This window comes from Opisthorchis viverrini (assembly GCF_000715545.1).
Source record: "Opisthorchis viverrini unplaced genomic scaffold opera_v5_332, whole genome shotgun sequence".
Taxonomy (NCBI): domain Eukaryota; kingdom Metazoa; phylum Platyhelminthes; class Trematoda; order Opisthorchiida; family Opisthorchiidae; genus Opisthorchis; species Opisthorchis viverrini.
In genome coordinates this window covers 247,542-274,296 of record NW_008751985.1, presented here as the reverse complement: position 1 = coordinate 274,296, position 26,755 = coordinate 247,542, and the positions used below count along the sequence as shown (strand labels likewise).

General features: G+C 42.4%; 1 protein-coding gene across 1 annotated transcript in view; it reads left to right on the top strand.

Annotated features, from left to right (window-relative positions):
- Nucleotides 1-26,540, top strand: part of T265_10040 (hypothetical protein) — a gene marked incomplete at both ends in the record, with an annotated part of 28,155 nt that extends 1,615 nt beyond the window's left edge. Inside the window, 11 exons of the mRNA XM_009176294.1 lie at nucleotides 840-860; nucleotides 2,214-2,551; nucleotides 6,133-6,507; nucleotides 9,774-10,008; nucleotides 10,518-10,674; nucleotides 14,478-14,667; nucleotides 18,393-18,602; nucleotides 20,731-20,956; nucleotides 22,882-23,193; nucleotides 24,814-25,074; nucleotides 26,238-26,540. Coding sequence (XP_009174558.1) covers nucleotides 840-860; nucleotides 2,214-2,551; nucleotides 6,133-6,507; nucleotides 9,774-10,008; nucleotides 10,518-10,674; nucleotides 14,478-14,667; nucleotides 18,393-18,602; nucleotides 20,731-20,956; nucleotides 22,882-23,193; nucleotides 24,814-25,074; nucleotides 26,238-26,540 — 2,628 coding nt within the window. The remainder of the gene's footprint in view (nucleotides 1-839; nucleotides 861-2,213; nucleotides 2,552-6,132; nucleotides 6,508-9,773; nucleotides 10,009-10,517; nucleotides 10,675-14,477; nucleotides 14,668-18,392; nucleotides 18,603-20,730; nucleotides 20,957-22,881; nucleotides 23,194-24,813; nucleotides 25,075-26,237) is intronic.
- Nucleotides 26,541-26,755: the final 215 nt, after the last annotated feature.

Below are 26,755 nucleotides of genomic sequence, written 5' to 3'. Positions count from 1 at the left end.
CTTATTTGTTAATTACCTCAAATCTGCCACTCCACACCCACTCTCAAAAGCTCCACGTTTTCTCTTGATTACACGCGTTAACTTGCGAGTTCTAAATTGCATTGGCTTGCGAGCTGACTTAGTGTGCACATTCCCTATTCCATGCACAGACCTTTGTTGCATTTTTGGAACCCCGAATACACCATCCTGGTAAATAAGTGACCATGAAGCTATTGCACTGTCATATTGACTACGAGGTTCGGGCGATTCCGGAGCCCCGGAAAAGGAGTGCCAACGCTGAGATAGCTCCCAATTTACAGGTGTTGATTTCGTCACTCGACTTCCCACTCGGAAGTTATCGAGTACTACTGATAATAATAATGAGGGGTTTATTTCCAAGGGTTGGACCACAACCTGCTCTTTGTTTATGGCATACGACCTACCGAAAACCCTTGATTCTGGAAGTGGACCAACTCTCACCGGCCAAGAAGGGAGGATGGGGTAATCAAAGCAAATGTGGGGCACCACAGTTCTGCGGGTGCACATCTAGTGTATTAAATTAGGTGCCAAGCTTGAAGATATTGGCGAGCGCTTTTCTTAAAATTTACTGATCAACAGTTGCTTCCCAGTGGTACTTAATTTGGATGTAGTGGGCAGAATTGAACACTTAGGCCTTCTTAAGGCTGAGAAATCGATTGGATTACCGTTTGTCTCTAAATTGGTCAACACCCTGCCTGTTGGTCATTCTGGATTGTGCACCCTTGTTCAGAGCGTGGTCTTCCGCTGAGACCAAGAGCATGGTGGCATTGCGCTGATCGTGTTTTTTTTCCGACTCACTTTATTCCTTCATATTTTCCAAGGTGCCTGGCAACGCCCCAAAGGTGAGTGATAAACTATCCGTTCTGAAGGGACTGTAAGGAGCACGATCATAACAGTCACAGACTAGTCGGGTTAATCTCCGTCCAGTAAAAATATGGAGCAGTAAACCTGAGCAGCATTCTTTCAGATCGTAAAAACCACTTCATCAAATGTGCAACGATTTTCCTTGGCCTGTTCACATGATTTTATCCATGCAATCAAATCCTAGGGGACAAAACCTATGACTAAGACGTTCGACATCAAGTCGGAATAATACTGTATGAAGCTGAATATTCCTGGGTAGTGCCGTCCCTTTTCACCAGCATAAATGCTTCCAGGAATGACCGCCCTTCATGGCCGTTCCTTCATCTCTTTCGCCGGTAATTCTAGCCGCCATACACACCGATGACTATAATGGGTTGACCGATGGCCCGGAAGTTCTGCAGAATGTGACTGGTTTGTATTTTCGAATCCAATGACAAGCAACTCTCTCCAAGTCCCAGCAACACTGTCAACCCGGCTTCTTCCATACCCGCTGGATGTCGATTTAACCTACCTAGAACATCTTGTCACTGCCCCATGCGATGTGTGGGGCAGCACAAAGACCTTCCTGGACATCCTTACGTTAATATATCCTCATTCCTCTTAATGAGTTGTCTGAATAGTTTATCTCCCGAGCCGATTGTTTCAGCTTATTAGTTCGCTAAATTTCCTTGCCACATTTTCGTGGCTTCTTCGCTTCCTCTCATGGCATCCGGGTATTCTTTAGTTACACTGACTTGAGCGCAGTGGGAATTAGCTCGAAAGTGCCGGGAGGAAGGTGACCAAAGCAGGTTCATCACCTCGCCACATTTTGGCCCGGGTGGCTATCTCGTCCAAATAGTTAGCTTGAAAACAGATGATTCGGTCGGAACTTCGTACCCATGTATGTTCACCTCCAGCATTTCTGACTCATTGTAGGGGAGCTGCTCTTCTTCAATGGTTCTTGTCTGAACTAAATATCAAGAACACATTCAGCCTTAAAACTCAGTAGCCTGAGATACCTGTCCAACGAGGTGCCTCACAATGCGTTCTCCCGCTACTGTGGACTGGTCCTCAGTAACAGTAATTCACGCTTCCGCGAGAGGATGTCCACGTTCCCCGCCCATTTTTACCAAAGAGTCAATAATCGTGGTCCTCAAACGCAGCAAATCAGGTGGTGAGGCTCGGTATTTGATTTCAGTCTGCCTAAACGTACCTGAGCATACCCGACAACCGCCGCTCCTAGTCATCAGTTTATCGGCTTCCTGTTTGTGTGTATACCTACTGAACCTGATGAGGTCACAGACCGGGGTTTGAAACTAGGGTAATTGTTTAAGTTTTCAGATGTGTTGAAGAAAATAACAGCGGGGATTCGATGTTACTCAATGCGGCACGGCGGCGTGTTGTTTTGGATATGTATACTTATTGTTCAAGAAAGCCGCACAAAGATGTTGTATATAGAGGGAACTGATAGCAGCAAAAGAATCTTCGTGCAATCGGGAGAGAATTTAGCATTAACTTGTGTTTACACTGGGTTCTTCACCAGTGGAATTGATTTTGAGTGGTTTATTCCATCATTGCCCAACGAACCGGTGACGTCTAACGCAAAAACAAACGTCTATTGGCAAGACGAAATCAACAAAAAGAAGTTTGTTCTTCTCGTACGATCCATATCGACCGACGATTCTGGAAGGTGAGAAATAATTTGTGTCCATTCTAATGCATTTAACGATAAACTGAGAATAAATCTGTGTGCGCGTTTAAGTTAAATTATTTGGTGACCCAGAAGTCTATATGAATCCTCCGCCTCCGGTAGGCGGAATTTCGGTTATTTCGAACTTTCCAACAACTTTATGCTTATTCTTCATCATCTTTCAGCCATAGACTAGCCGAATGGATACCCTTTTTGTACTTCCTCGGCGTTTGGGGGTTATGAGAGACAACATGGCGTCGGCGCGTGTGCGAATCGAGGCGTTCTTCCAATATATATTTGGACCGGATAATTCTCGTGGCTCCCGAATTGCTATTCTGTATAGTTAGTAACCGTATGACCGCCGTCCGCCCACAGTAATTCTCTCGTCTCGTTTGTGTGGCATATGCAGTTTCATAAACTTGTACTCGTAATTACGCGTACATAGTTGCTTCAAGATGTTGTCCATGATCGTTTACTTAAGAGTGGTTCACCTTCGGCTATGTCCAAGGTATATCCTCAAAGTATCCTACACGGCAACAGATTTAGGTGAAGTTTACCCGAAGAAATATTCCTACTAAAATCATGGTATGTATGATATGCACTGCATAAAGCACCCTTCGTACCTATACCCCAGTATATTTAGCTATAACAACATATATATTTGTCGTCAATTTGTCGAAATATAGGCAGCCCGGGTGTGTTTACTGGTGGTTGATCAGTTGGCAGTTGATCTGTTTGCCAACATGTATATTTGTTTACCCTGAGTCGTGAACCGCTAACAGCCTACGAGACACCGACTGAAGTTGTGGATCATATTAATATGCGAACAAGCAAATGACTACGAAAATCTGGGCACATATTAAGGTGAATTTACTCTCCATTTATTAGATTTATGCAGTTTACTCACCAATCATTGAGATTTATTTTCTTCAATTTTGGTACACACAGGCTAATAAAACCTAGGTTTATGCCGCGAATTATAAGTTGCTTTGGCACTATTCCCGCCTTAATGAAGTGCAATAAAACGTTTTTCTTAATCTATTTTGAATATGTCAAAAGTTTTAAGGCATACGTTTGCTTTTTCTTCACGATTAGGTAAGTTTCCTACCTTAAACTTCCTAGTATTTCCTGCACTTCATTTCTCGTGGTGTTTGTATTGCTGAAGTAAGCTTGTATGCTCCAGCGTTAGGGGCTTCAAACATATGTGTAGGTTGGTCAAATTTAAGAACCCTCAGGGTGTATCTAAGCTCAAATGGTGTGCATTATATACGCAGGTTGTATCGTGAAATTTTTTCAAAATACTTTTCATACTTTAAATCAAATTACGTACATGAAAAAATATAAATGAGCAGCAAGCAAAACTGCAAACAATCATTACTGTGAATATGGTGACAGAGTTTTCAACTATGAGCGTGAATCTTCACCTGTGAGCAGCAATCCGCATTTAAACCTAAGGTTTGGAGTAGCTGGAGTGTTTCAACATTTCCATCTCGATGCTCACCGAGATCTTTGTCCCACAGCCCTGCTTTGGCATGACGACCAAACTCGCACTCATTCTATGCGGAACACTTCAAGTGACATGGATGTTCAACACAGAGTACAGGCGCCTGCAAGGGAACACTACTAAAGACTATAGCAAAATATTACTCATGCTACAATCATAGATGCAGCGACAGAAATATTGCTGACAACAACAAGTGCTCTTTTACGCCTGTGAAAGTTTTCTGACGGCAAAGGGTGACGAAATAAGGAATACTGAATGATGTGTGAAACACAAAGAGTACAACAAACACTACAGACTTATATCAATGTATGTTTTGAAAAACCGGCCTATAAACGCGTAAGTGAAACGGCCATATACGCAACCAATAATAGGTATGCTGTGTATTAAAAGTTTAAGGAGTGTACTCAAAAGTGTATCACAATTGGTTTACTTGTCTTAGCCACCTTTTGAAGGCGTTCCGTTCGCTTACTTTCTGCTGTAATATTGAAACAGTTGGCTATGAAATCATGTGATGCAATGGTCTTCTCTTTATGATCAATTAAACAGAAAAGGTGAACTACCTTTGTTTTTCTTGTAATAATGCACCAAAGGTTTCTACTCACTCTAATAGCCGAGGTCCAGCTGTTCCCTTTTTAAGTGCTCGACAGATAGGTACGGTATTCAGGTTTCCACCAAACCTATGTTAAATCTGGAATAAGGAGACGCGGAAGCCTATTTGGAACGTATTTTGCTGAAGAAAATCATAAACGAACGACTCCGCTGCAATTTGTGCGAGTATTTCTGTAACGTCAACTTAATTTTAAACCGAGTGTGCTTCGCCAATTTTTGGATTGTTTGAGTACATACAAGTAGCGCTAAAGAAAACCAAGTGCGCCGATCATCATAAGAAGGCAGCATCGTCCACTGTGTTTCATTACATGGGACTATTTGGCAGCATTACAGTCAAGTGTTTTGGCTCGCAGATTGTGCATTCAAGTGCGGTAAATGGAGCAGCTTTAGCTTTGTTAACCGAGGATGAGAAGGATGAAACAATGAGAGCCATGAGTTCGAGGCGTTGACACACTCAGTTTATTGACTTTGAATGATTAATTTTCGACGGTGTGGCAGGTATAGAGAGCTAGGCAGTGAAAACGATAGCTTTGGTGGAGACTACTATTGGCTGTGTAACACACCCGTATCTGTTGGGATCACCAACTGTCTTGTCCGGTGGTCCCTATCCTGGAAGAAAGCATTTGCCTGCGTGACTGAGTTGACTGGTAACTTCTTTCGTGCTTGGTTGCCATGCCATGGATTAAGCACCACTTGATCGTTTCTATCCAATATAAGGCGAAACAAAGGGTGTTCTACTAGACAAACGCTCCTCCGGCATACAAGTCATATGGCCTGACCAGCGTAAATAGTGTAGTATGACTAGCCGATCCATCGAGGGAGAATGAACTTTACCTAAAACCATCCAGCGCACTTCTGCATTACTGGTCTGTTATTCACACAAAACTCTTGTGATGGTTCGAGGGCACTGATCGTTAAACGCCAAAAGCCTCCAAAGCTTCTCCACACACAGCGGCGGTGCCTTTTATTCATAAAGTAGAGGTCACATCATCAAATATGGTGAACTCAAGAAACAATGTGCCACAGATACGTGCGCATCCACGAAACGAGGCATATGAGGCCCTTATAATCGATAGTAATCTAGGAGGAACATCAACATCGGCACTGTTGCAGCGTTTGACGATAATTGAGATCTGTTGAGGTAGTGAAGAGTTTACTGTTGTTTCAGGAGGAAGTACAACGTGGACAACAAATCACTTTCTCCGGTTGTTCTCTGTTTGTTCACCGACCACAGCGATTTCTCTTAAGTCAATAAATCGTTGGCGATTTTCGGTTTGATGTTTCGTTTTTCTAACTGAATTCAGCCCATGCCGCTGTGAGAGGGAAAGTCTCTCAGATGGCACCACAATTTAGTGTTTGGCTCCAACGGGCATTGCTTCAGTTTTCAAAATACAGTAGTTTTCGGTGTTCGGTTTTAGTTTTATTGTTCTTTGTTTGAGGTAAATATTCTCTTTTCGGAGTTATGCAGGTACACGTGCAGAATGGGACGCCAAGATGGCGATCGATTTCTCGAAATGGCAAGAGCTGAGACCGAGGTCACCGTAGAACGAAGCATAATAACTACTGACTGTCCTAACGAGCAGTGGATTCCATCAAGATCAGGAAATCGGACAACCCCCTTTCAAGAATCAGTTCTTATTCGTTGTGTGATACAAGCGCTACCACCACCATTAATACACTGGAGATTCCGAGGTAAAGAGCTATCAACTGGACCACACTATACAACGTCCGTGAGTGGACTGAGGATATATGGCCCGACGGAGGCAGACGGGGGATTATACACAGTTATTGCTCGTCAACCAAAACACACAGCAGTTTTTGATATACAAGTCCGAGTGTTCAGGTGAGTCACCCAGATGAGTGAATATGGAGAATGAACATTTTTGTGAATGTAGACTTTCATTTAATATTTCATTTTGTGGTTTTGCATCAGTACCAATCATCAGATTGTCGTTCCGTTCGGTGTGACTAATTAGTTTGACAAGAAATTTTATATGCAGTAGTGTGCGTCCAGGAGTTCGGCAGTTGGTAAACGGATGGTTCAAACTATTCTCCTGGAGGCCGCGAGTTCAAAACGTACCAAAGTTTCATGAGCTACAAATGACCGATGATTCCCGATAAGCATAAAAACCGTGCTTCTCGGCTTTTTAGCATTAATTGGCTCTACTTACAGAACAGAATTTCGCTAAAAGTATTTGTTTTGTTAACTTTTTTCACAGTCCGAAATTGGCAGATGAGACAGATTCTGTGGTTTGCGGAAGAAAATTAAAACACATCCAGTCTGCAGTCGTTGGTCGTTCACAGGCACCACGTTTTTTCTCAGGGGGAATGAGAATAACCTCTGGACGTTACTTGTGAACTGGACCACGGATCAAAATTCCAACTACCTGGCTTTTATCAGTACCCTCAAGCTCGCTAACGTTCATTGTCCTGACAAACTAAACTACAGCATTCAGTGAAACAACAATCAATTCAGTGACGCGATCCTGCTGTTAGCCGGTGCTGCAAAATACAAGCAATTAGCCGTCTACTTTCTTCCCTGTCGTCTAGCACTTCAACGTTTCCGTTAAAGTTTACGACCATTAAAGAGCATACCACGATGCCGCGGTTTGCCCCATGATCTGGTATTGAATACTTTTTTTCGAACAACGGCCTCAAATAAAAGGCCCGCGCAGCTCCTTGTGATGCTTGTCATGGCCCGCATACAAATCTGCTGAAAAGTTGATTTCTCAAAATAATTTCTGATTAGCTTGAAGCAAAGATCAAACACGGCCGAGTGAATAGACATTATTTCTCATACGGGGTAGGAAAGTGCGGGAAAAATAGCGCTTTCTATCTTGCGGTTAGCCTTTCGTAATTCATAAAATGGCTTTGATGGTGCTCAATTATTGTGCTGGAAATGTAGAAGTTAGAAAAGCTTTATACTTTCTCCTTTTTTCTAAAAAACGTCCTTTAGATAAGTAGAATTTGGATGATCTTTAAAATTATCCACATGAGGCTTTGACCCTCCTAAAACAAACTTTTCTGGGAATTATCAAATATTTCATTGTAAATGAATGTTATTGTATGAAAAAACTGAGTTCATCCTCCAGCAGAGGATATTCGAAGTAATATAGCATGGTTAATTGCCCTCACAAAACAATGCAGTCTTTTTGCGTGCGACTTGGGAGCTGGTGTGTTAATAACCATTTATGTGGACATGAATATCCCGGACTTACCTGGTCAGTTAAGTAAAAAGATCTTTTTGTAGTTAGAGCCATCGAATGCTATCACTAGTTCTGAGTTATATGGGGAAGACCAATCGAAAGTGAAACGCCTACTGCAGTTACGCAGAGGATAGATTTGGTTCTGATAAACTGCTTGAGAAAGCTACTACCTTTAACAATGCCTTAAACTAGAAACCTAATGGTTAATGTTCTCATGACTGGCTGATATCCGGTGCGGAGTCACCTACCAACATTTTCTGGAGCAGTGAATAACCGCAAGTTAATGTAACAACACAAATTCTTGGTAGAGATTCAGTCTGTGAATTTTATATAAAAATGAAGTAATAGAATAAGCGTACAAACAGGCAGAGGTGATAGCGTCGTCTATTAAGTACCAAATGGGGGCAACATTTCCTGTCACATTTTCCACCTGTTTACTCTCCCAAGGCAAATGAACCGCCATCTTGTGTGGTTACCAAATAGGGCAACTGACTTCAGCTACCCAAAAGATTTTTGCATATGGTATATGTTTAACCTATAATCCTGAGCCCCCAAAAAAGCTTACTCTCCACTTGGGGTCAAGCAAAGTATAACTCTGCGTTTTATCACTGTAGAGTTCAGTGATTTTTCGGGTAAAGTGATGGTTTATCTATCAGAATGAAGGATGTCGGACTTGATCACTCAACACTTTTTGGTCGGAGACAACATCTAATGCTGAAGGTAGCCTATATTGGGGTTTTCTTCTTTTGCAGAACGAGGCATGTTAAAAGTATCCAGGGGAGAAATGACTTGTATCTTCTCTTCAAGCACTAAGCAGCAGTGGGCTCTGTTATTGTTTACTTCAGGATATTAAGAGGAGTGAGCATATCCAAAAACGTGTCTACTATGAGGAAGAAACAATGAAGCATTTTCCGGGGCCCGCATGGCGTGATCCCAGTGATTTGGGATTGTTTTCATAGTTCCGGGCACTTTGTGAGCATTTTTTGACATCACTAATTTCAATATTAACTAACGAATAATAACATCGGATTGTCATTCAGTGCTGATTTTCTTTCTGTGCAGGCACTACTCTATGGCACATATATTCCTTAATTCTGATTTTAAGGAACTCATTTTGCAACGGTTTTTTTATCAGATGACTGTTGTTTTGCCTAACAAGCTTGACAACTGGTTTGTAAGCTTTCTGACACCATCATGAGTGCACAGACTGCTGACGAGACATTCAAGCAACCTTCAGTTTGTGACGCTGCCACTCAGTTCGTATTTTATCCCTTTTAGTGTTTGTCGGTATGTTAGTCGAACAAATCAGGAGTTTTCCTTTCTTACACCAGTAACGTATTTGGTATTTTTCTTAGGTTGTTAGTAATCGCCGGTTCTCATAAACCCCAATAACGATCGGTTCGTAGACAGCGGCTCAGTGATAAGTCACTGAAAGCTAATTAGGGTCGATTGAGACCACACATATAGTCACGTAATGACGAACCGTAGAAGTCTTAGAATCCGCACCTAATCAACTTATTCATTGTTCGGAGCGATGTAAAAGTATCCACAAAGAAGTCATCGCCATCATTTGTAAGACACTAAACAAAACAGGATTAAATTGGTCACAAAATTTACTTCCGTTCATTACTATTCTACCGACGCCAACATTATTGTCGTACTCTAAGTTTTATCCCACAACAAACGAGTTTCACCAAAGTAGGCAAGCCTTAGAAGTGCCATAATCCATCATGTTCTTAGGTCTAGGTAAGACGGTCTTTTCCCTATGACTGTAGTTTTTCCCAGTTCGCTGATACTTTATTCTGTAGTCTGTGTTCAAGTGGATGATAGCCAAATATCCACCGTCGATGCAGCGCGTTTGAGACAACATGTACTCATTATATCTGTATATTGCCTCATACAGCCGACCACGCATAAGCCATGGACCCGTCATTCTCGGACCCTACAAGGACGCGGTGGTCTCAGACCGTGAGGCCTACTTGCAGTGTCTGGCCTCTGGTTATCCAACACCAACTGTGCACTGGTATCGTTCAAACGACCCACAGACAGAGCTACAGCGGCTCGATCCCCACAAGTACTTCGTGAATACAAACAGCCAGGTTGGAACACTACGCATTGCCCGGGCTCAGTACCCTGACGTACGTTATTTAGTGTAGCCATATTCAGTGACCGTTTCAAGAAAGCCAGACGTAACATAAAATCCTTAGTTTGAGAACCCAACAAACCCAAAACATACTAGAATCCATGGCATAATTTCCTCTTAAGAGATCAACTATCTCAGAATGTTTTGACAGATTCCATTTCGAACTGCGTGAATGCGTGTGAGAGAGAGAGAGTAGGTGGCCTAGTAAAATTACGAATAACCGATCATTCTATGAAACTGATTCGTACGCGGAGGTGGGAGAGTTTCTTTCACATATTTGTTCACATCCCACTGGAAAAAATTTCCGTGATCTTTGCCTTTAACAGCTTCTGTCTGCTACCGTTCTGCACGTGCATTTGGTAAGATTGGACAGTTGCATGTTGAGCATTAACTTACACATTCGTGAGATCAAACCTGTAGACCTGTCTATCTTCACTATACAGGTATGCTTTATTCAAGTACATTTATACGCGCCTATGCTCTACATTCGCCCTCACGAAATAGGATTCGGATACGTATATATGTCGAGCTATGGTCTCCGTGCCGGCAATGTACGAACGGTGGTCAAACGATGTGATCGACGAAGCAAGACTGAAGGTTAACGTAACACTTTCACCAAGGTTGATACGACTGACCACGATGGACAGATTTGTTGACAAAGGTAAGCGGTTAACAATTCGGGTCCTATCTTGTCACGTATTCTGGTGGTTCGTAATTGACATTAAATCTATCCCCGGTATGACTTTGCTGGGAGAAATATTTATGTAAATCCCCAGATAAACTACCCGCTACTTTCTAGTATGTAACCCAAGAGGCGATCCACGTCATTTATCAGATAGTTCTTCATTACTGGTTTCAACGACGGAAGTGCAAACACTAGTCTAACCTGGATAATATCCCACTCTATGTAATGGTTTTTTATGGCACTACCAAGCAAAGGAGCTCGGCAATCAGGGACTAACGCCAATTTCGCTACTTACTCTTTAATTGACATTCAGATGAGTCTAATGTTCGGATAGAGTAGTGGTATCTGAGACCTCCTGTCGGTCTGGATATTCGATCTACACGGTCAGGATACTGGGTCATCAGTCGAGGTGTCGGGTAAACCAGTCGTATCGCTCAATTGTGGGCACGCTCACTTGTTTAGACATGTCAATTCAGGTGGGCTCAGCGTCCGCTAGCGGACTAGTATTAACACACTTGTTTACTAAACCAGGTGTCCTGAAATCATACCCCTGCAAGGCCAAGGATACGCACTGTTCAAGAGCTCTAATAAGAGTAAAATTCGGATCTCGCGCTTCCTGCCATTGGTGTAACCTCACCAGAATAACTTCTCCAGGGTGTGAGGAGGATTGTTGAAACGAGTGATGTGAATGTGAGTTCCACAAATCTCAAAACCATGTACACATCAGTGATTCATCAAATTCAAAATTGGGATGACCGGAAGATTGTACAGTGTGACAACTATTGCGGTGGAATTTGACTGCGTGCTTAAGTGGGTATTCTCCGAAGAAAGTATCAAGCGTCGGATGCCATTCGAGTCAACAACTCAGACGCTCTACAGATAAATTAAAAAGCCGGGGCCAGACAGCAACTTCTTGAAACAATCAAAACGCGAATCAGGTGGTGCCCATATTATTTCTGATTGCTTTTTATACAGTTCCACAAAGATAGTCTTCGTGATCTTACCACAAAACAAGGATACTATAATCTGATCCATACAGAAAATAAAGAATCCCTGGGGATACACAAACATTTGTCGAAAGTTCCTTTACTGGCTTGATTTCAAAGTAGTTTTCTCCACTTTTGGAAATCTTGGATATATTGATTATACATGTTCACATACATCGACGGCGAAATACACTGAGCATGTTTTCATAAAGAAAACCTCTCATAAGGTCGCTGAAAAATCTGATAACCAAAGACTGACTTCTCATTACTGGAGCTCATCAATGATGCACAATCCTGGAGTTTCTGTCAGCCTTACGACCTCCTTGAACCCAAATCGCACGAAATTTGCCAAATGAATTCATTTGTACGTCCGTTTAGTTTTCATGGGAGAACTCATCAGAATCCTATTTGAATATCATATAAGAGAGGTCCATCTGAGATTCGAATGGGTCCCTCTTGAAAGCCAGGTTAGTACATAATGAGCATACTTTGTGTGGATGAAAGACGATAAGGTTGGCTGAATAAGCTACACGAAAATGAGTGTCTATGTTGCTCACAGCTGACGCGAGATCTTTTGGAGCAAGTTGTAAACTTACAAACCAACTTTTATTTCCTAAACCCGTAAAACCAACTTGTGTCATTATAATCATAAATTTCCCCTCGGTAGAATTACTCCCAAAAACCTTTTTACGGCGTTTCCGAGTGTTCATGGCTGTTGAAACTTCATAGACCAGCGACTGAATGCATTACGTGTGTTGTATTTCTTTAGCATGTTTACACATCTTACGGTACACCAGTTTTGTGTAATATCTGGGGCTGGTTCCCTTCGGCTGGGAACACCAGAGCAGTTTTTTTAACCTGCGTCACCTGTGGTGTAGGCGTCAAGGGTTGAGTTAACAATGTTGCTGTGCGATCCATATTGTTATATAGGTCAGAAAACTAGCCCCTGTGCGCCGATGACATCAAAAGACTTTCAGTGTTTTACCATCAATGTCTTCGGGGCATTGTCGGAGTCTGGTTGGATGACCGGATCAGCAATACTTAAATACGTCGAATGGAATTCGGAAGAAACAACTCGCCCACGATAGATGAACTGATCATATTGCATAGGTTGCGCTGGCTTGGCCATGTGCTCCGTAGGACAGTCAACCGACTTTCTCGAAGGGTTCTTGTTTCAGAACCACGCGAAGTGTGGAAACGAGTCAGATTAGGTCAAACAATGACTTGGCAGCGAAGTGTGAAAGTCAGTACTAGCAAATTCAGTTGCGCTGATCATTGCCGTCTCCCTGGATGGGGACCCCGAGATGAATCACATCAATGGTTGCAGATATTGTCAAACATGATCCAGTCGCGCCCTTAATGGCGCTAGTGCATCCAAGCTATTGCCTTCAATGCATAGCATCCTCTTTAACCCCCCACTTAAAACTCCACTGACAGACCTGTATTTACGCACGAATTTATCAGCTCACGCCTCCAATGCACAGCTACCTATCCTACCTCCCCAAATCGTCGATGGACAAACTTGTGGCATCTACAACTACTATACGACAAGTACGCGGTTCCTACAGCTGATAATGATGATGCTGATGATTTGAGTGAGCGTATACAGGCAAATGTTTTTCTTCTGAATGCAAATTAGCAGTGAGTGTCACAGAGGTCGGAGAACTCAAATTACGCGTGATAGGATCTATCAGAAGACACTGTACCGACGAATTGCTTTCGTATTGTATAATGCACAGATCTAGAGTCAACTTGGTCGTTCAAATCACCTCGATCAAAACTGACCATCACTGATCGCGCTTGAGTGGTAGTCAGTGCCGGGGCCAAATACTAGGTCAATATTCTATCGGGACTATTAAAGTCGGGGGGAGGAAGCTATAAACTATGTTGTGAAGTCATGCAATAGTTTTACAAAACACTTCATAAGAATGAAATTGGCCTAAACGTGTCTCTGTTGTCGTTCTACTGTTAGCAATTGTTATGTAATCAAGTATAAGTTCAACTGAATTCGCCTGATTTCGACTATCAATTTAGATAAGTTTAAAAAAATTTACACAGGAAATTGAACGTCTCACAGTATATGATGAATTACCAACGTCTGCTACACTAAATAACATATTCCAATCTATGCAATTTAACTCCCGGTAGTTGTTTTCCTGATGGTCTCACTTTGCGATCTCTACCACTTTTCACGGGAATGCGAATCGGCCTACCGTGGCTGAACGGTTAAGTGTCCAAAACAATAGCAGCAAAGTTCCAGGTTCGAACCTTCATTAGGTTTTGTTACATGCGCATGACTCCAAATAAAGATGACCAAGTTGCATCATACTTCTCGGCTTTTCAGCACAGACCAACTTTACTTAAAGGACGAAATATCTATTACACACATTAAAACCCTTTTACGTTTTCTACGTGGACCGGTGATTTTTCCCAAGTGGCTAGGAATCGGAAGACATATGGAATGTAGAATAAATATGATACTGGTGTATCGGCCGATCACTTTATATGTAGTATGATAACCCGGAGCAGCTGCTAATGTTAGGTATTCATCTAAGGTTGTCACGTGGATGCAAATGGCTTAGAATGTCAATGATATCTCAGTTTATGTTGACCCAAAATTACTGAGGTATAGGAAACTATTTAGAAAATAGTTCATTCCACACGGTTTTATCCCTTCCTCATCTATCTACTTATGATTCTGTTTCCCATAAGCAAAGGTTGTAACCCTCACTGTAGCAGTTCTATAGTCCCTGCCACGTGCATTTTCTTTCTTTGTTTCTGCAACCATCTCAGGTGATACAGTCACTGTGCAGTGCAAGGTTCGCGCTACGGATCCATTAAAACTGTATTACGAAAAATTCGGAAGCAACAGGTCCTTCGCTCCTGGGGTACAGCCAAACGACCCGCGCATCAAAGTGTGGATGGAAATTGACCAAGAGGACCAATTGAATCATAACCTCTACTTGACTATTCAAAACACTACGTGAGTAGAATTCCTCTGCACTGCACGAAACGCCATTCGAGACAACCATTCTTTTTTCGAACTTCTCGAAAAATTTGCACCACTGACTTTAATGTGGTACACTTTTGGTTTGAAGTGGGGCAAAAGTAAATCTTACTTGGACCATCTTGTAGAGCAAAGCGATTCGACCAGTAGGTGAGTAAGTGGAATTTTAGACAAACAGCTCATGAGGTGAGTAACTTCGGTTACCCTGTACCCATGTAAGCAGGATGAAGCACGTCAATAGAATGGTCAGAAGCAACCAAATCTCTGAGCAATGAATTTGGGCCCACATGACGCGGACATTCAGCAGCACATTCGGTTGACGAATCTCATTAACGAGTGATTCAGCTGATACTCTGCTGAATTTCACGTGCCTTAGAACAACACAGCGGAACAAGTCCACATACAGTGTTGTGCCGTCTTCGTGCCATCCCCCGCCAATTCGAAGTTCTGGGATCCCCACATTCTGGCGACCTCAACCTCTTAGCCGGCGTTAATGTTCTATGGAAGCACTAAAAACACACTACTTGATCGCACAGGCACAAGATATATTGCTTCATTGGAATCAAACTATTTATCTCGAAATTTTTGAACGCCTCAATATCCAGAGGGATTCGGTATGCTAACTTCTGATCCCTTGAAGATACGGTTGAACCTGTGCCTTAATTGTACCAAAATAGGTTCAAAATTATAAAACGGTCGACCGAAATTACGACTATGAATCTCACCTCATTTAAGCTAAATGCAACCAATGGGACAATGGTTTAGACGCACGTGATAACGGACACGCACTTGGACGTGAGTGCTCGTGGCACTTGGTGTAACCTTTCGCCTCTCACCCGTCTGTTGGCAGCCGAACTGAGTTGATGCGTTCAAGTTGCTGTTGTACGCTATTTCGGAGTTCTGTGTGTACATGACAGAGGAACGATAATAAGTGGGGACGATCTCTTGGTCGCAAGTGGTTCTAGTCTGAACCTGGTTTGTAATCAACCTACTGAAATACCGTTCGTTAGAGGCAACGTGGGTTAGGCACTCTCTTAACAAGTAAAATGCCCAGTTTCTTTTAATTCCCTCAAAACTCGATTCCAGCGCGGAGAAATTAAATGGTAACCTGTGCTAGTGTGTTATGCCCATTCCAGTTGCCAAAGTTTCGATCATCGAGAATTTTGAGAATAGACTTTCACAAAGACATTTAGCCTCAACATCCTAGGTGATAGGGGACAAAACAACTATGCCACAGCTGCGCCGAGCGACTAGCCAAATGTTGTTGGTCACTAGTATTTCGTCATTCGCGTCGACACTCCCTACCGACTCAATTACTTTGGGAAATGGTACTGTGCAAGCATAATTTGATGAGATAGGAAGGTGCCGGCTGCCGGCGTATCACATGGGGTGGTGTCCATTTAGTGGATAAAAGTGACTGTGTGAACCAACTTATACTTCCATAATTGGTTTTCGGGACCAACCAGTATCGGCCTACCAATTTTGAATGTAATTTGTTCTCTCATGAGGGCAAGTGACTGAGTTCTCAGGCACTCCATTCGTTAAAACGCTGAGATGGACTTCGAACCCCATGGTTAATTTTTTTCAAGGTGGTTTTTGAACCTATTAGGTACTCTTTAATTCAATAATAAAACTAATTGTACGGAAACAGAAAATGCACTTTGAGTTATGAGTAGTATCCCGGACTTTCCGTTGCGTAAATGTAGACTCGTACTTGTGCCATACATTAGCCTGTGTGTCAATTTGGTTTAAAGTGGAAACCCTACAACACCACTCGTGCGAACCAAGTGAATTCATGGTGTTTTCACCTGAATATTTTCCAAAAAGATGCCGAAAAGTACTGTTGCGCCACAATCTGAGATATTCTTTAGTAAGCATGGAAAGATTTATCGGAATTGGCTGGAAGTTTACTATCATTCTATACTGTTCCTGACAAGTCGAATACAAGTTGAAATACATACTGAGTCGTCAGTGACTTCTACACGGCTGAAAACAAATATTGTCTAATATCCAGTCACGCAGCCACTAGTACAAACCGAAATATTTGTTAGTAGCATATGAAAGTGGGAGGTGTTCAGCTCTGGAGTACAGTTAAATGCCCCTTCCTAGAACAAAGTCCCGTCTACCTTTTGTTTTCTGAAAAAACACATGTACACAGTGGTGGGATGGAGACGAATAACCAAAGGCACCTTTGTGGTTTTCGTAACGGTCGTCAATATCGTCCATGATCTTATCTATTTGTCCGCTCTGGTCTGCATAGACCCTCAAATAAGAAGCAGTTCCCGTTGGGGGTTGGGTGACCTTAGCACAGAAACAAAGTGCAGTAAAAGATGATGAGGTACTTTTAGACCCAACATTTCTGAAAATGTGGATAGAAACTTCTCTACAGCCCACTACCGGTCACATCCCTCCAGGAGCTCATCATATAGGCCTAGCTCAATAATCTCCCCAGTTGCATATCGTACGTGAACACCAAACTGAATGTAAGTAAAGTAATGCACTCATTTACTAGTCAACATGTTTTTATCAAGATACAAAAATAACTGGCTAAATTTCTCGGTTAAATTGAAGTTCGAAATCGAACCAATGTGCGGACATGTGTATACCCCCATGTACATGTGATTCGGTATTCAGCTGCGAAACAACCCTCGCCCTCTTTTGCACACAAGTTTGGCTTTAATAGCAGACTCAGATAAATACAGATGAATCTCTTGTTGAAGATGACCTTCAACCGAATGTGGTGCCCCAGACGGCCTCCTTTTTCGGTTTGTACGATATTCGAGATATTGCACTATCTAGGCGTAACAAACTGCCCTCTAAAAACTCTTCGACATCCTACGACAAGGTGCAGCACAATCAGTTGAAGAACAGCATCCTAAACGAGAGATTCCACTGGATTAGTTTGAGTCACTTGTCAAAACCAGAGTAATGCGCAAATGAGAGTATTTGGTAAGTTTCGTCCAATCTGAGCTCAGGCAGAACGTAAAGTTAGTGAAAATCGAAAAGTGCACCTACCCGATGAGCCACACGAAAGGAGGAAATAGGTCGAGAGTTGGTGAAGGGTGTTCATCAATCTTGTGTTACGTCAACTGACAACCTCGGTTTAAGTTCGGGGACCAGACCTGTCTGGTGGGATCCGAGAACAGCAGGCCTTTATTGAAAAAGATATCCTTGAAGTCTTTCCAACTGATACACTAGACTCCCCTTTTGCGGCAGTCAGTCAACTGTTATCATAAATCGGAGATTCAGCTGCTATTCAAAGCGTGTGCACACATTTGCATATCGGAAATGTGCTAGCTTCCAAGGAGTGAAGGAGTTCCATTGTAAGTGTTCACAGGTATCAATAAATGACTATGCTTTAATAAAATAACCTTCAGAATTATTTCGCCCTTATTTCATTCACTTTAAACTGGAGAGTTTCCTTATGGCTTCCATGATTGAAAAGGCAGCGAAAAGGCTGCACCTTTAGCAGTATATGTTCTGAGTTACCTGGGATTACCCACGAATTACTTGCACATTTCTCATCCTAAGTTAATCGATCTTTTAGTGACCCTTCAAATCCAGGCTCACTGTTTCACCGAAACGTAAGAGACCAGTTTCGTGATTCGTTGATGTATTCCCCGAAAACAGCGCCTTCTCTCACAGGCGTTGGAATGATGTGAATTCACAAAGACCAACATTCTCCGTTTGTTCTTTATAAGCCACGAAGATACCTGGAATTACACATGCCACGCTCACAATGCTGGGGATAGTCGGTTCTGGAATACAACTATCCGCGTGGTGGAACGTCCTCAAATGATTCCTGCGATTGGATTGCCAAGCACTGATGAAAGGGGCTTGCTGCGCTTTGGATGGCGTCACAATGCGACGAACTTGTCCTGTTCTTCTTTTGGAATGCCACACCCAACATGGTAATTTGGCTGCGTTTTTCCTTTAGAGTCGACATGGTGTATTCTTTGTAGTGGGACCATCAGTTTTCAAATATTTTCGCTTAGTTCTTCACTGGTAAAATCCATTGTTCATTATTTGGTGATAAAGTAGTCAAAGATAGGCGCCAAGATTTATACTGGCAAATATACTTAGAGTATATATAGTACCTCGTATCTCCTCTAGCAGTTGAAAAGTGCCGCAGAAACTCTATCCTCCAGGTTGCCCCACTCGATAACAAACAGATCCGTGTACGAACTACTGAGTTTGTTGAAACATAGTCCCATTCAACCTGCTTACTTGTTTGTAAAATCACCTAAGTTCCACAGTGCTTTCGAAGCAACCTCTCTTCCCATCGGGACTATGCTGAGAGGTAGTAGAGCTACAAAATAATCAAACAACAGTCATCCAGCCATAACATCCTTTCTGTGCCTAGCTATCACGCCTTCCGAGGGCTTGGACACTGCCAGGTTAACCAAGCCCAGGTAGGAGCAATCAAGATGCAGAGGTTGATTTTTAAGACCTACAGTCAGCAAGCTCCTGTCTTACATATGGAGCGATCTTGAGCAGAAATAGTTGGTCGCCAGAACTGGAAGCTACTGAGAACGGGGAACATGGAGGACATTATTACTTAAGCTTCTACTGTTTGCATTCACCAGCTATGCAAAAGGTGGACATGAACATGATAATATATAGTCCAGTCTACCCACAAGGGGAAACCGTGAAAATCGTGCACATGCTTCAACGTTAGGCACCGTGTACCTCGAACTTGTGATATTATGATCAACTTATTAGTTGATCTAAACAACGTTTGATAAACGAAAAAGAATTGTCAAGTTGGATTTACCTGATAGAAAACATTTTATTAGACCGTCTGACCTGATGCTGATGAAGACTGACCAGTCTTCCTATCGGTGTTTGATCGGAAATGATCGAAAATGCTTTGAGAGCGGTCAGCTCTAGGCGTAAAGAGTTTTCACAACAGACCAAAGGGTCACAAAATGCAATAATCAGCTGCTTGATGTGTTGCTTTGATGAATTGAGCAGACAAGTAATTATGGCAACCAGCTCTCCATTGTTTGACCTCCAGTCATCTTTGTGTTCATTGCTTCCAGAAAGCATCAAACAGCTCGCTGACTACAGGTATGTGAAAACATCGATCTGATGGTCGTGCAAAGCACATAGATGTCGCTTCCAAAACACGCGTAATAACAATGGGAACTTTACAGGATATGAGATTTCAATATAATCTCCAGCGTTTATCAGCCAGTAAGACGGGTAAGACTGGCCCAAGAAATAGTAGTAACAAAGAAATTGGATAAAAGTTGGACCCACAAATGTTCATCAAGATAACAACAGAAAAATGCATCTGAACAATGACCGTTTTTGAAACTCGACCATTTTTGCGGCCACTCACCACGTATTAGTCTTTCTCCTGTTTGCTGTCCGTTTGTTTGACCTGTATACAACAGTCTCCTTCTGATTGAGTTACATCCAAATAGTTATCCGTCACACTCCACAGACATGTTGCTAACCGATTCTAGCGCTCACAGCTTCTTTTCAAAACGATTAATCACTGTGCAGTGGCGTTCTGCTTACCACAGCTCTGCTTTTCGCCTCGAACTACAACACACACTGTTGATGAGCTGCATCACAAGTGAAGCAGCTGTAAGGAGTTCAGTCGAATTCTCAAAGGGGCAACAGAGGCATGCTGAAGCACCAGTAAACAACACAGTGCTCGCTAATCTGAAGAGACAATAAACATGAAATTAACAGCATGAAAATCAAATGTACGGCCTCAAGGTAGTGACAATGCTACTGTGGTATTTAAGTTGAACCGCAGCTTCATCAAACTTGCGTGTGACAACATCAATGCAGAATAGAGCAAGGCAAGCTGTAAATATCTTTAGTGACCGCTATCAACGTGCATCACTTTCTATGGGGCGAATGTTGGATTAAGCAGGTTTGTGGTAGACACAAAGACAACGAGCAGCAAACAACCATACAATACAGGTTATTGAATTTCAGGACCAAAAAATGCCACCGATAAATTTGAAAAAGTACGAAGTGATTAGGCTAACGTGTCGGTCATAAATCTCTTTTTTTCTGTAGGACGTGGTATCGAAGAGGAGAGCAAATTTTAAACGCCGTGAATTCCACATTTACCATTATTTCTTGGGATCATTGGAACTGGAGTCAGTCGTGGTTACAAGTCCGACCCTGTCGTCACACGGAACACTTCATCTACGATGAGTACGTCTGCAAGGCTACGAATATCCGCGGAACTAATGAGAGCGCAATACGCTTTGAAAGAGCTTCGGTACCTGGACAACCAACGGTAAGTCTGATTGATCGGGCTTTTGTATGTTGCGTGTGGCAGTCTACCTCACATGCCCCAGAATCAGGCCTAAATTGTGCATTCGGCAATGCGCCCAAATGTAGGTAGCTCGGGGGAGGGCGTCGTTGGCTGTTGATCATGTGGCGTTTGATCGGCTTATCGAGCTGACGACGTCTGCTCGAATGGTGACGAAACGTTTGCAAGTCAACTACTATACTTGGTGCACTGAACAAATGCCCAGTGATCAATAGCCAATAAATGATGCATCCACTTGAGACACGTCTGAAGTTTGCCATTACTGAGTTCTTATTGTACCAAGCTTACTCACAGTACTACCAACTTGCCACTGGTTACTCTGCTACCACACTGTTTGGAAGCGCGCTAATTGCCTGAGAAACTGGATCTTCTGATACATGACCGACCGCTTTTAAACATGAAACTAAGATGTTACTTCGGCTAACCGCGTCCGTTATGTACAGCTTAGTTGCCGACATTCAAACCATAAGAGTATTTTATCTCAAAGGAAAATGAATCATACTCCATCTTGACAAACGGAGATTTGAGGTGAAGAACCTTGAATTTTTGTAGTAATCTACTATGGACCGTTTGTCTTTCCGTTTTATCTAGTTTTACAAGCTTGGATTTGCTTAAAACAAACAAGCTTGGTTTTACGGCGCCAAAACATTGGTCCCTTGGAGATTTCCCCCAACATTTCGAGCAAAATGCGGGTGGTCAAAGCCGATATTGCTGCCAAAGGCGATGATACAAAAGTGGTTAATAATTTAGGGATTGAAAATTCAACATTTTTACATGTCCATCCTCGTCAACTTGAGGAACTGTCCAGGCAAACATTTCGCGCTTTCATGCACACCGGAAGTGAACTTGAGTCTAGTTATTCATGGATGTGTTCTAATAACCGAAGCGGCATTAGTAACTGCCTGACACAAGCTCCTCTTGAAATTCGACTACAATCACTCTATTCCTCGTATGTCCGATGTCATGCAAATAAAATCAGACAACATACAGAAGATTCTTGAGTAAATTTTCACACTGTATGTTATGTATTCATAGGATAATGTTCAGCAAGCGCCACGTGAATTCAGGTGGTGAGCTGCACATGGTGTGAAACGGATGATATACAACTGTCGAAGGGGTCCTTATTAGCGAGTCAATCGGGAAAGCCCGGGTTACTTATGTAAGCCATCCGCTATTCGACGACTTTATTTGGGTAAACGATAGGTTCGTTGTATTATGTTCCACCAATGAAGGCGGAAATCCGCCACGATGGGTAAATATGACAACCTCACGGCCGTGGAACTCAAGAGACGCATTAGGTAGTTTCGCGTACTGTAAACGACCCGTTGTTGCACCAACCATCCGGTAAGATCTCCCTTGAATAGGGCGGGTCGTGCGTACCCATTTCTTCAGGTCTTTTGCCTGTGACAGTGTAGCCTTGTCTGAAAAGTGTTGTTTCCAAAGGTGAACCGTAAGAAGCAGGTTGCGGTGCTCGTGAAACCCACGCTCTCGTGAAAATTGACTAATAAATCAAGTAGCGTACTGCGTGGAACGATCTAATATTTGCCTGTATTTTCAATGTGCCATTTTTTCGGCATCAGGACTAGGCATCAGTCGCTTACTTGTCAGGAACTTCATTCGTCAGTACTGGACACCTTTGAATGCAACACAATGCTTGTCTCATGAACCGGTTTCATTTCGCCATATTCCTTACACTACTGAAATATGTCAAGTAGGGAAATTTTTTCAGACGCATCTTAGCTCCGGACTGAAAGGCAGGGACTCAAAACTAGCTTGTAAACACAAATTACTTGCTAGAGGGGAAACGTCCAACGGACGTTAGCGTCTGTCCCATAAACCTGTTTGGTACAAGCCCCCTAATATACTGCGTTTCCGTCTCGTTCAAAAAGCTTCGTGGATACATCGTCACGCAATCAACTCTTGAATTATTCGTGGATGAGCCAAAAAATACTGGTGGATTACCCGTAACGGCGTACGAACTGCTCTACTCTGCTTTTGGAGGCCCAGGACGCTGGTACGGCCCGGTCCTATTTCCGCTGGATGCGTCGCTAGACAGCGGTTCGCCTCGATTTCGTCTCCATGGTCTTGTTGCTGGCACTGGCTATCAGCTGAAACTGTCTGCTCGGAGTATTGTGGGCAGCGGAACGCCTCTTGGATTCTTTGTTCAAACCTCCGAGAGCACCCAGCCTGGTCCAGTTGAAGTAAGGAACTTTGCATTATAATGTCTTATTCTGATTTGAATGTAGGTCGACTACTTTGAGGAATATACTCCCCTTGGATGCCTGTTTTATGATTGGATTGACGGTTAGAATACTACTATACTTAGGTACCTGAACTCTCAGCAATGATGCCGCTACTTTCAAGCAATGGGGTAAATTTTCACAGCCCCATAACATCCAATACATGCTTAAAAATTCTGTTGCGCTAAACAGTATTCCAAGATCACCTACTGACGCTTGTTTTGGTTCACTCTATCTTTATGTCTATTCTGATATCCGAAAGTGAATAAATGACAATGCCACTATTGTCTGTCCAATTTTTGACAAACCTCAGCTAGGCGATGAGAATGCCGCTTACTGATGTCACCTCATGCCTCACAGCCAGTTCTTCCAGCTTAAACTACAAATGGTGACAATGGATTGCTGCAATAACTTTAGAACTGCTATTCACTCACATTGCCCCTAATGGTTAAGAGGTGAAGTGTTCAGACACCACTGAAAGGTCACGGATCCCGATCTTGGAACTTCATGGGTGTGTACAACTGCTTAGTGTCGCTAAGCCTCTCAGCGAAGATTGACTTAATTTGCACTGTACAATGTCAATTGACTTTGCGGATACATCATTTTTCAAATAGCCTAGTACAGTTCAGTACATCATAGTATGATATAGCATGGTACACCATAGTACAATATACCCTAGCATGGTAGAGCACAGCTCAGTATCTTATATATCACCCAGTGAATACTATATATGTACTATACCACATTAAAGTATGGTGTAGTATAGCGTTGTATCATAGATTAAAATATGATATGTGTGACACTAGTACATTTCAACAGGAGGGATAACGTATGACGCGGCTGAGAAAACTCCCCCAGAGAAGCGGTTCCTGTCTAAGTGATTTCAAGTACTGATCATTTATATGGGGCGTGCTAACTTCAACCATAGACGTTTCGTTGGAGGACTAAGTAAAGCAAATACCGCTCCCACATACGACTGGTGACTTTGACCTTTTCGGTTTGAAAAGTGGCACTACTCGTATTTCGGTTACTGTCTTCCTGTTCTCCTTTATCTTGTCGTAGCAAAAAGACTAACCTTGAAGGGGCCTACAACCAGCTAGTATCTCCAGACCAGGTTCTCTATAAAACTTTTTAACAGCGGGAGATGAATTCTTATATCAGATCAGGTGGGACACTATGTATATATATATATATGTATATATTATATATATATATTATATAAAAATAAGCTACTGATGTCCTGAAAATCAAGAGCAACTAGGACATCAGTCAACTCTTATTAGCACCAGTGTTGTGGAAAAGAAACATCCAAAATAAAGATATCTCGCGGTCATTTTGGATAAAATATTCTTACATGAATGACATTTATCATTTATTTATTCAATTACAAGCCAGTTGTTTGAGCATTCATTGGATCAACTTGTGGCAACACGCTGTTACAGGCAACGGTATCACTTATTTACAAAGTTCCTTTTTGTATGAAGACGGCTTTGAGTACTGTCCGTTGATAGGTTTCATTCAGGTGGTATATTTCAGAATACACATTGTAACCTACGATACATATTCTGTATTCTTCATCAGCTCATTCAACGGACCTACGCTACGGATCCTTACAGTCATGTGATTCAATGGAAGACTCCCTTGAATGGTGGACTGCCACTCACTGGCTACCGGATTCGGCTCCGACCCGTTCGGCTCAACCAGAATTCAGCTCGAAGTGAACTAAACCCACATCGAACAGTCGTTGGTTCGGGACCATGGTGCGAAATTACCCCGGAGTTCAACAATCCATACTTGAATTACTATCACTTTACAAATCTCGATCCAGACCAACTATACCAGGTGAGCAAGGAAGGTTCAGATTTATAGACCTTTTATTGTAGAAATCACTAAATTGAGATCGTACACCTACTTTGTTTACTTTTTTCCGGGCGGTTGTTTTCAAAAATGTGCTTGTGCTAGGTAACCACCAATAAGCCCATTCATTTATTCACTTATTTATTCATTCCTTCGTTCATTCACTCACTCATTCATTCATCCACTCATACTATTTTTATAGGATGTTTGTCTAGCCGACCGGAGGTCGGAGACCACTGGATTCCCAAGCGTTTAGCGCTACAGACTTGACAACGGGGGTTTGCCCAGGCCGCACTCTGAAGTAAAAAATGGAACATCCGGTAACCTGATCGATTGTCTTCACCTTTGAACAACCGAGGACAAAACTGATGAACTGAGGAAGTTAACAACCTTAACTTATTCGCAGAAAATTGTCCCTGCAGTAACCACCAAAAATGTTGTGGGCTTACTATAATGCTTGTGCAACGAAATGCGGCGATGACACTAATTTTCATCCTGAAATGTGGACAACACTTATCAAGTTGTTTGAACCCGAGAGAACTTTAATGTAAAAGTAGACGTCAGCGGATGCCAACCAAGAGATTGTCAAGTTTTTTTTGTGCTGTTTTCATTCAAAAGTTGGTATGTTCTTCGAGTTTTTGGCTTGCCTATTTGCCTTTCGTGTCGTTAAGCTGGTTTATACAAGAGGATTATATTCACCTCGCACCGTCTTTTTATTCTTGTGAAAACGAATTTACAACTCGCTGTTCGGAATTTCTAAACCGTTTGACACACACAAGTCAGTCTGAGTTTCTCAGCAAAGGACGGAACTTGACACTTGCCAGACTTACAATTCGCTGTCCTTAATATCCGTTTGCCCACCTGGTACAAAGATTGGGCGGATAATTAGATAGGCGTTTTACTTACCCTATTGGCATACTTCGGTGGTGTGGCCTTGCTTAGAGTTTCGCTAAAACACTAAATTCCAGGACATAACACAGCACCAAACAACCCATCGCCCCCTGGATTATGCTATTTACTATATAAAGCTGAATGTGCGGGACTGAGCCAGGTGGATTCCACTGTCACATTTTGCAACAGCTATCTGTTGTAATGGCTCTTATGAACATTTATCAACTGACGTTTTTATTTACCTCATTTTTTGCAAGATCATTGTGGAGGCTGTTAATGAACGTGGGCGGTCTCTTGATGGAGTGAATACAGATGATTTCGGCTACCTCAACCGGACACCAAGCAAGCGTCCAGTTGTATACTCCTTTATAGACAGCATCGACCAGGCACCGTTTCCGCATGATCTGGTTCCGATTTGGTCCCTGTTCCGCACTCCTGTTGGTGATGAGCTCGGTCGACCACCCAGGGTCTTTGGTCGAGGTCCTGTGTTGTACATCGCACTTTTCATCCCTTCAGTCTGTTGTTTTTCTAGTCTCATCAATTACCTTATCTTTTTCTAGCCAATTGAATGTACTAATCACATCACAAAGCTCCAAATTATTTTTGTTATAATTTATAACTAAATTTTTAAACCATTTTTATCATAAAATTGTCATAGTGAACTGTTTTAATTTCTTAATTTGAAAAGTTTATTCTTTGGGTGAAAGGATTTCGGTTATCAAATCAAAGACCTAACTGACTGACATTCGAAAGTGTACCACGTGAATGGCTGGTT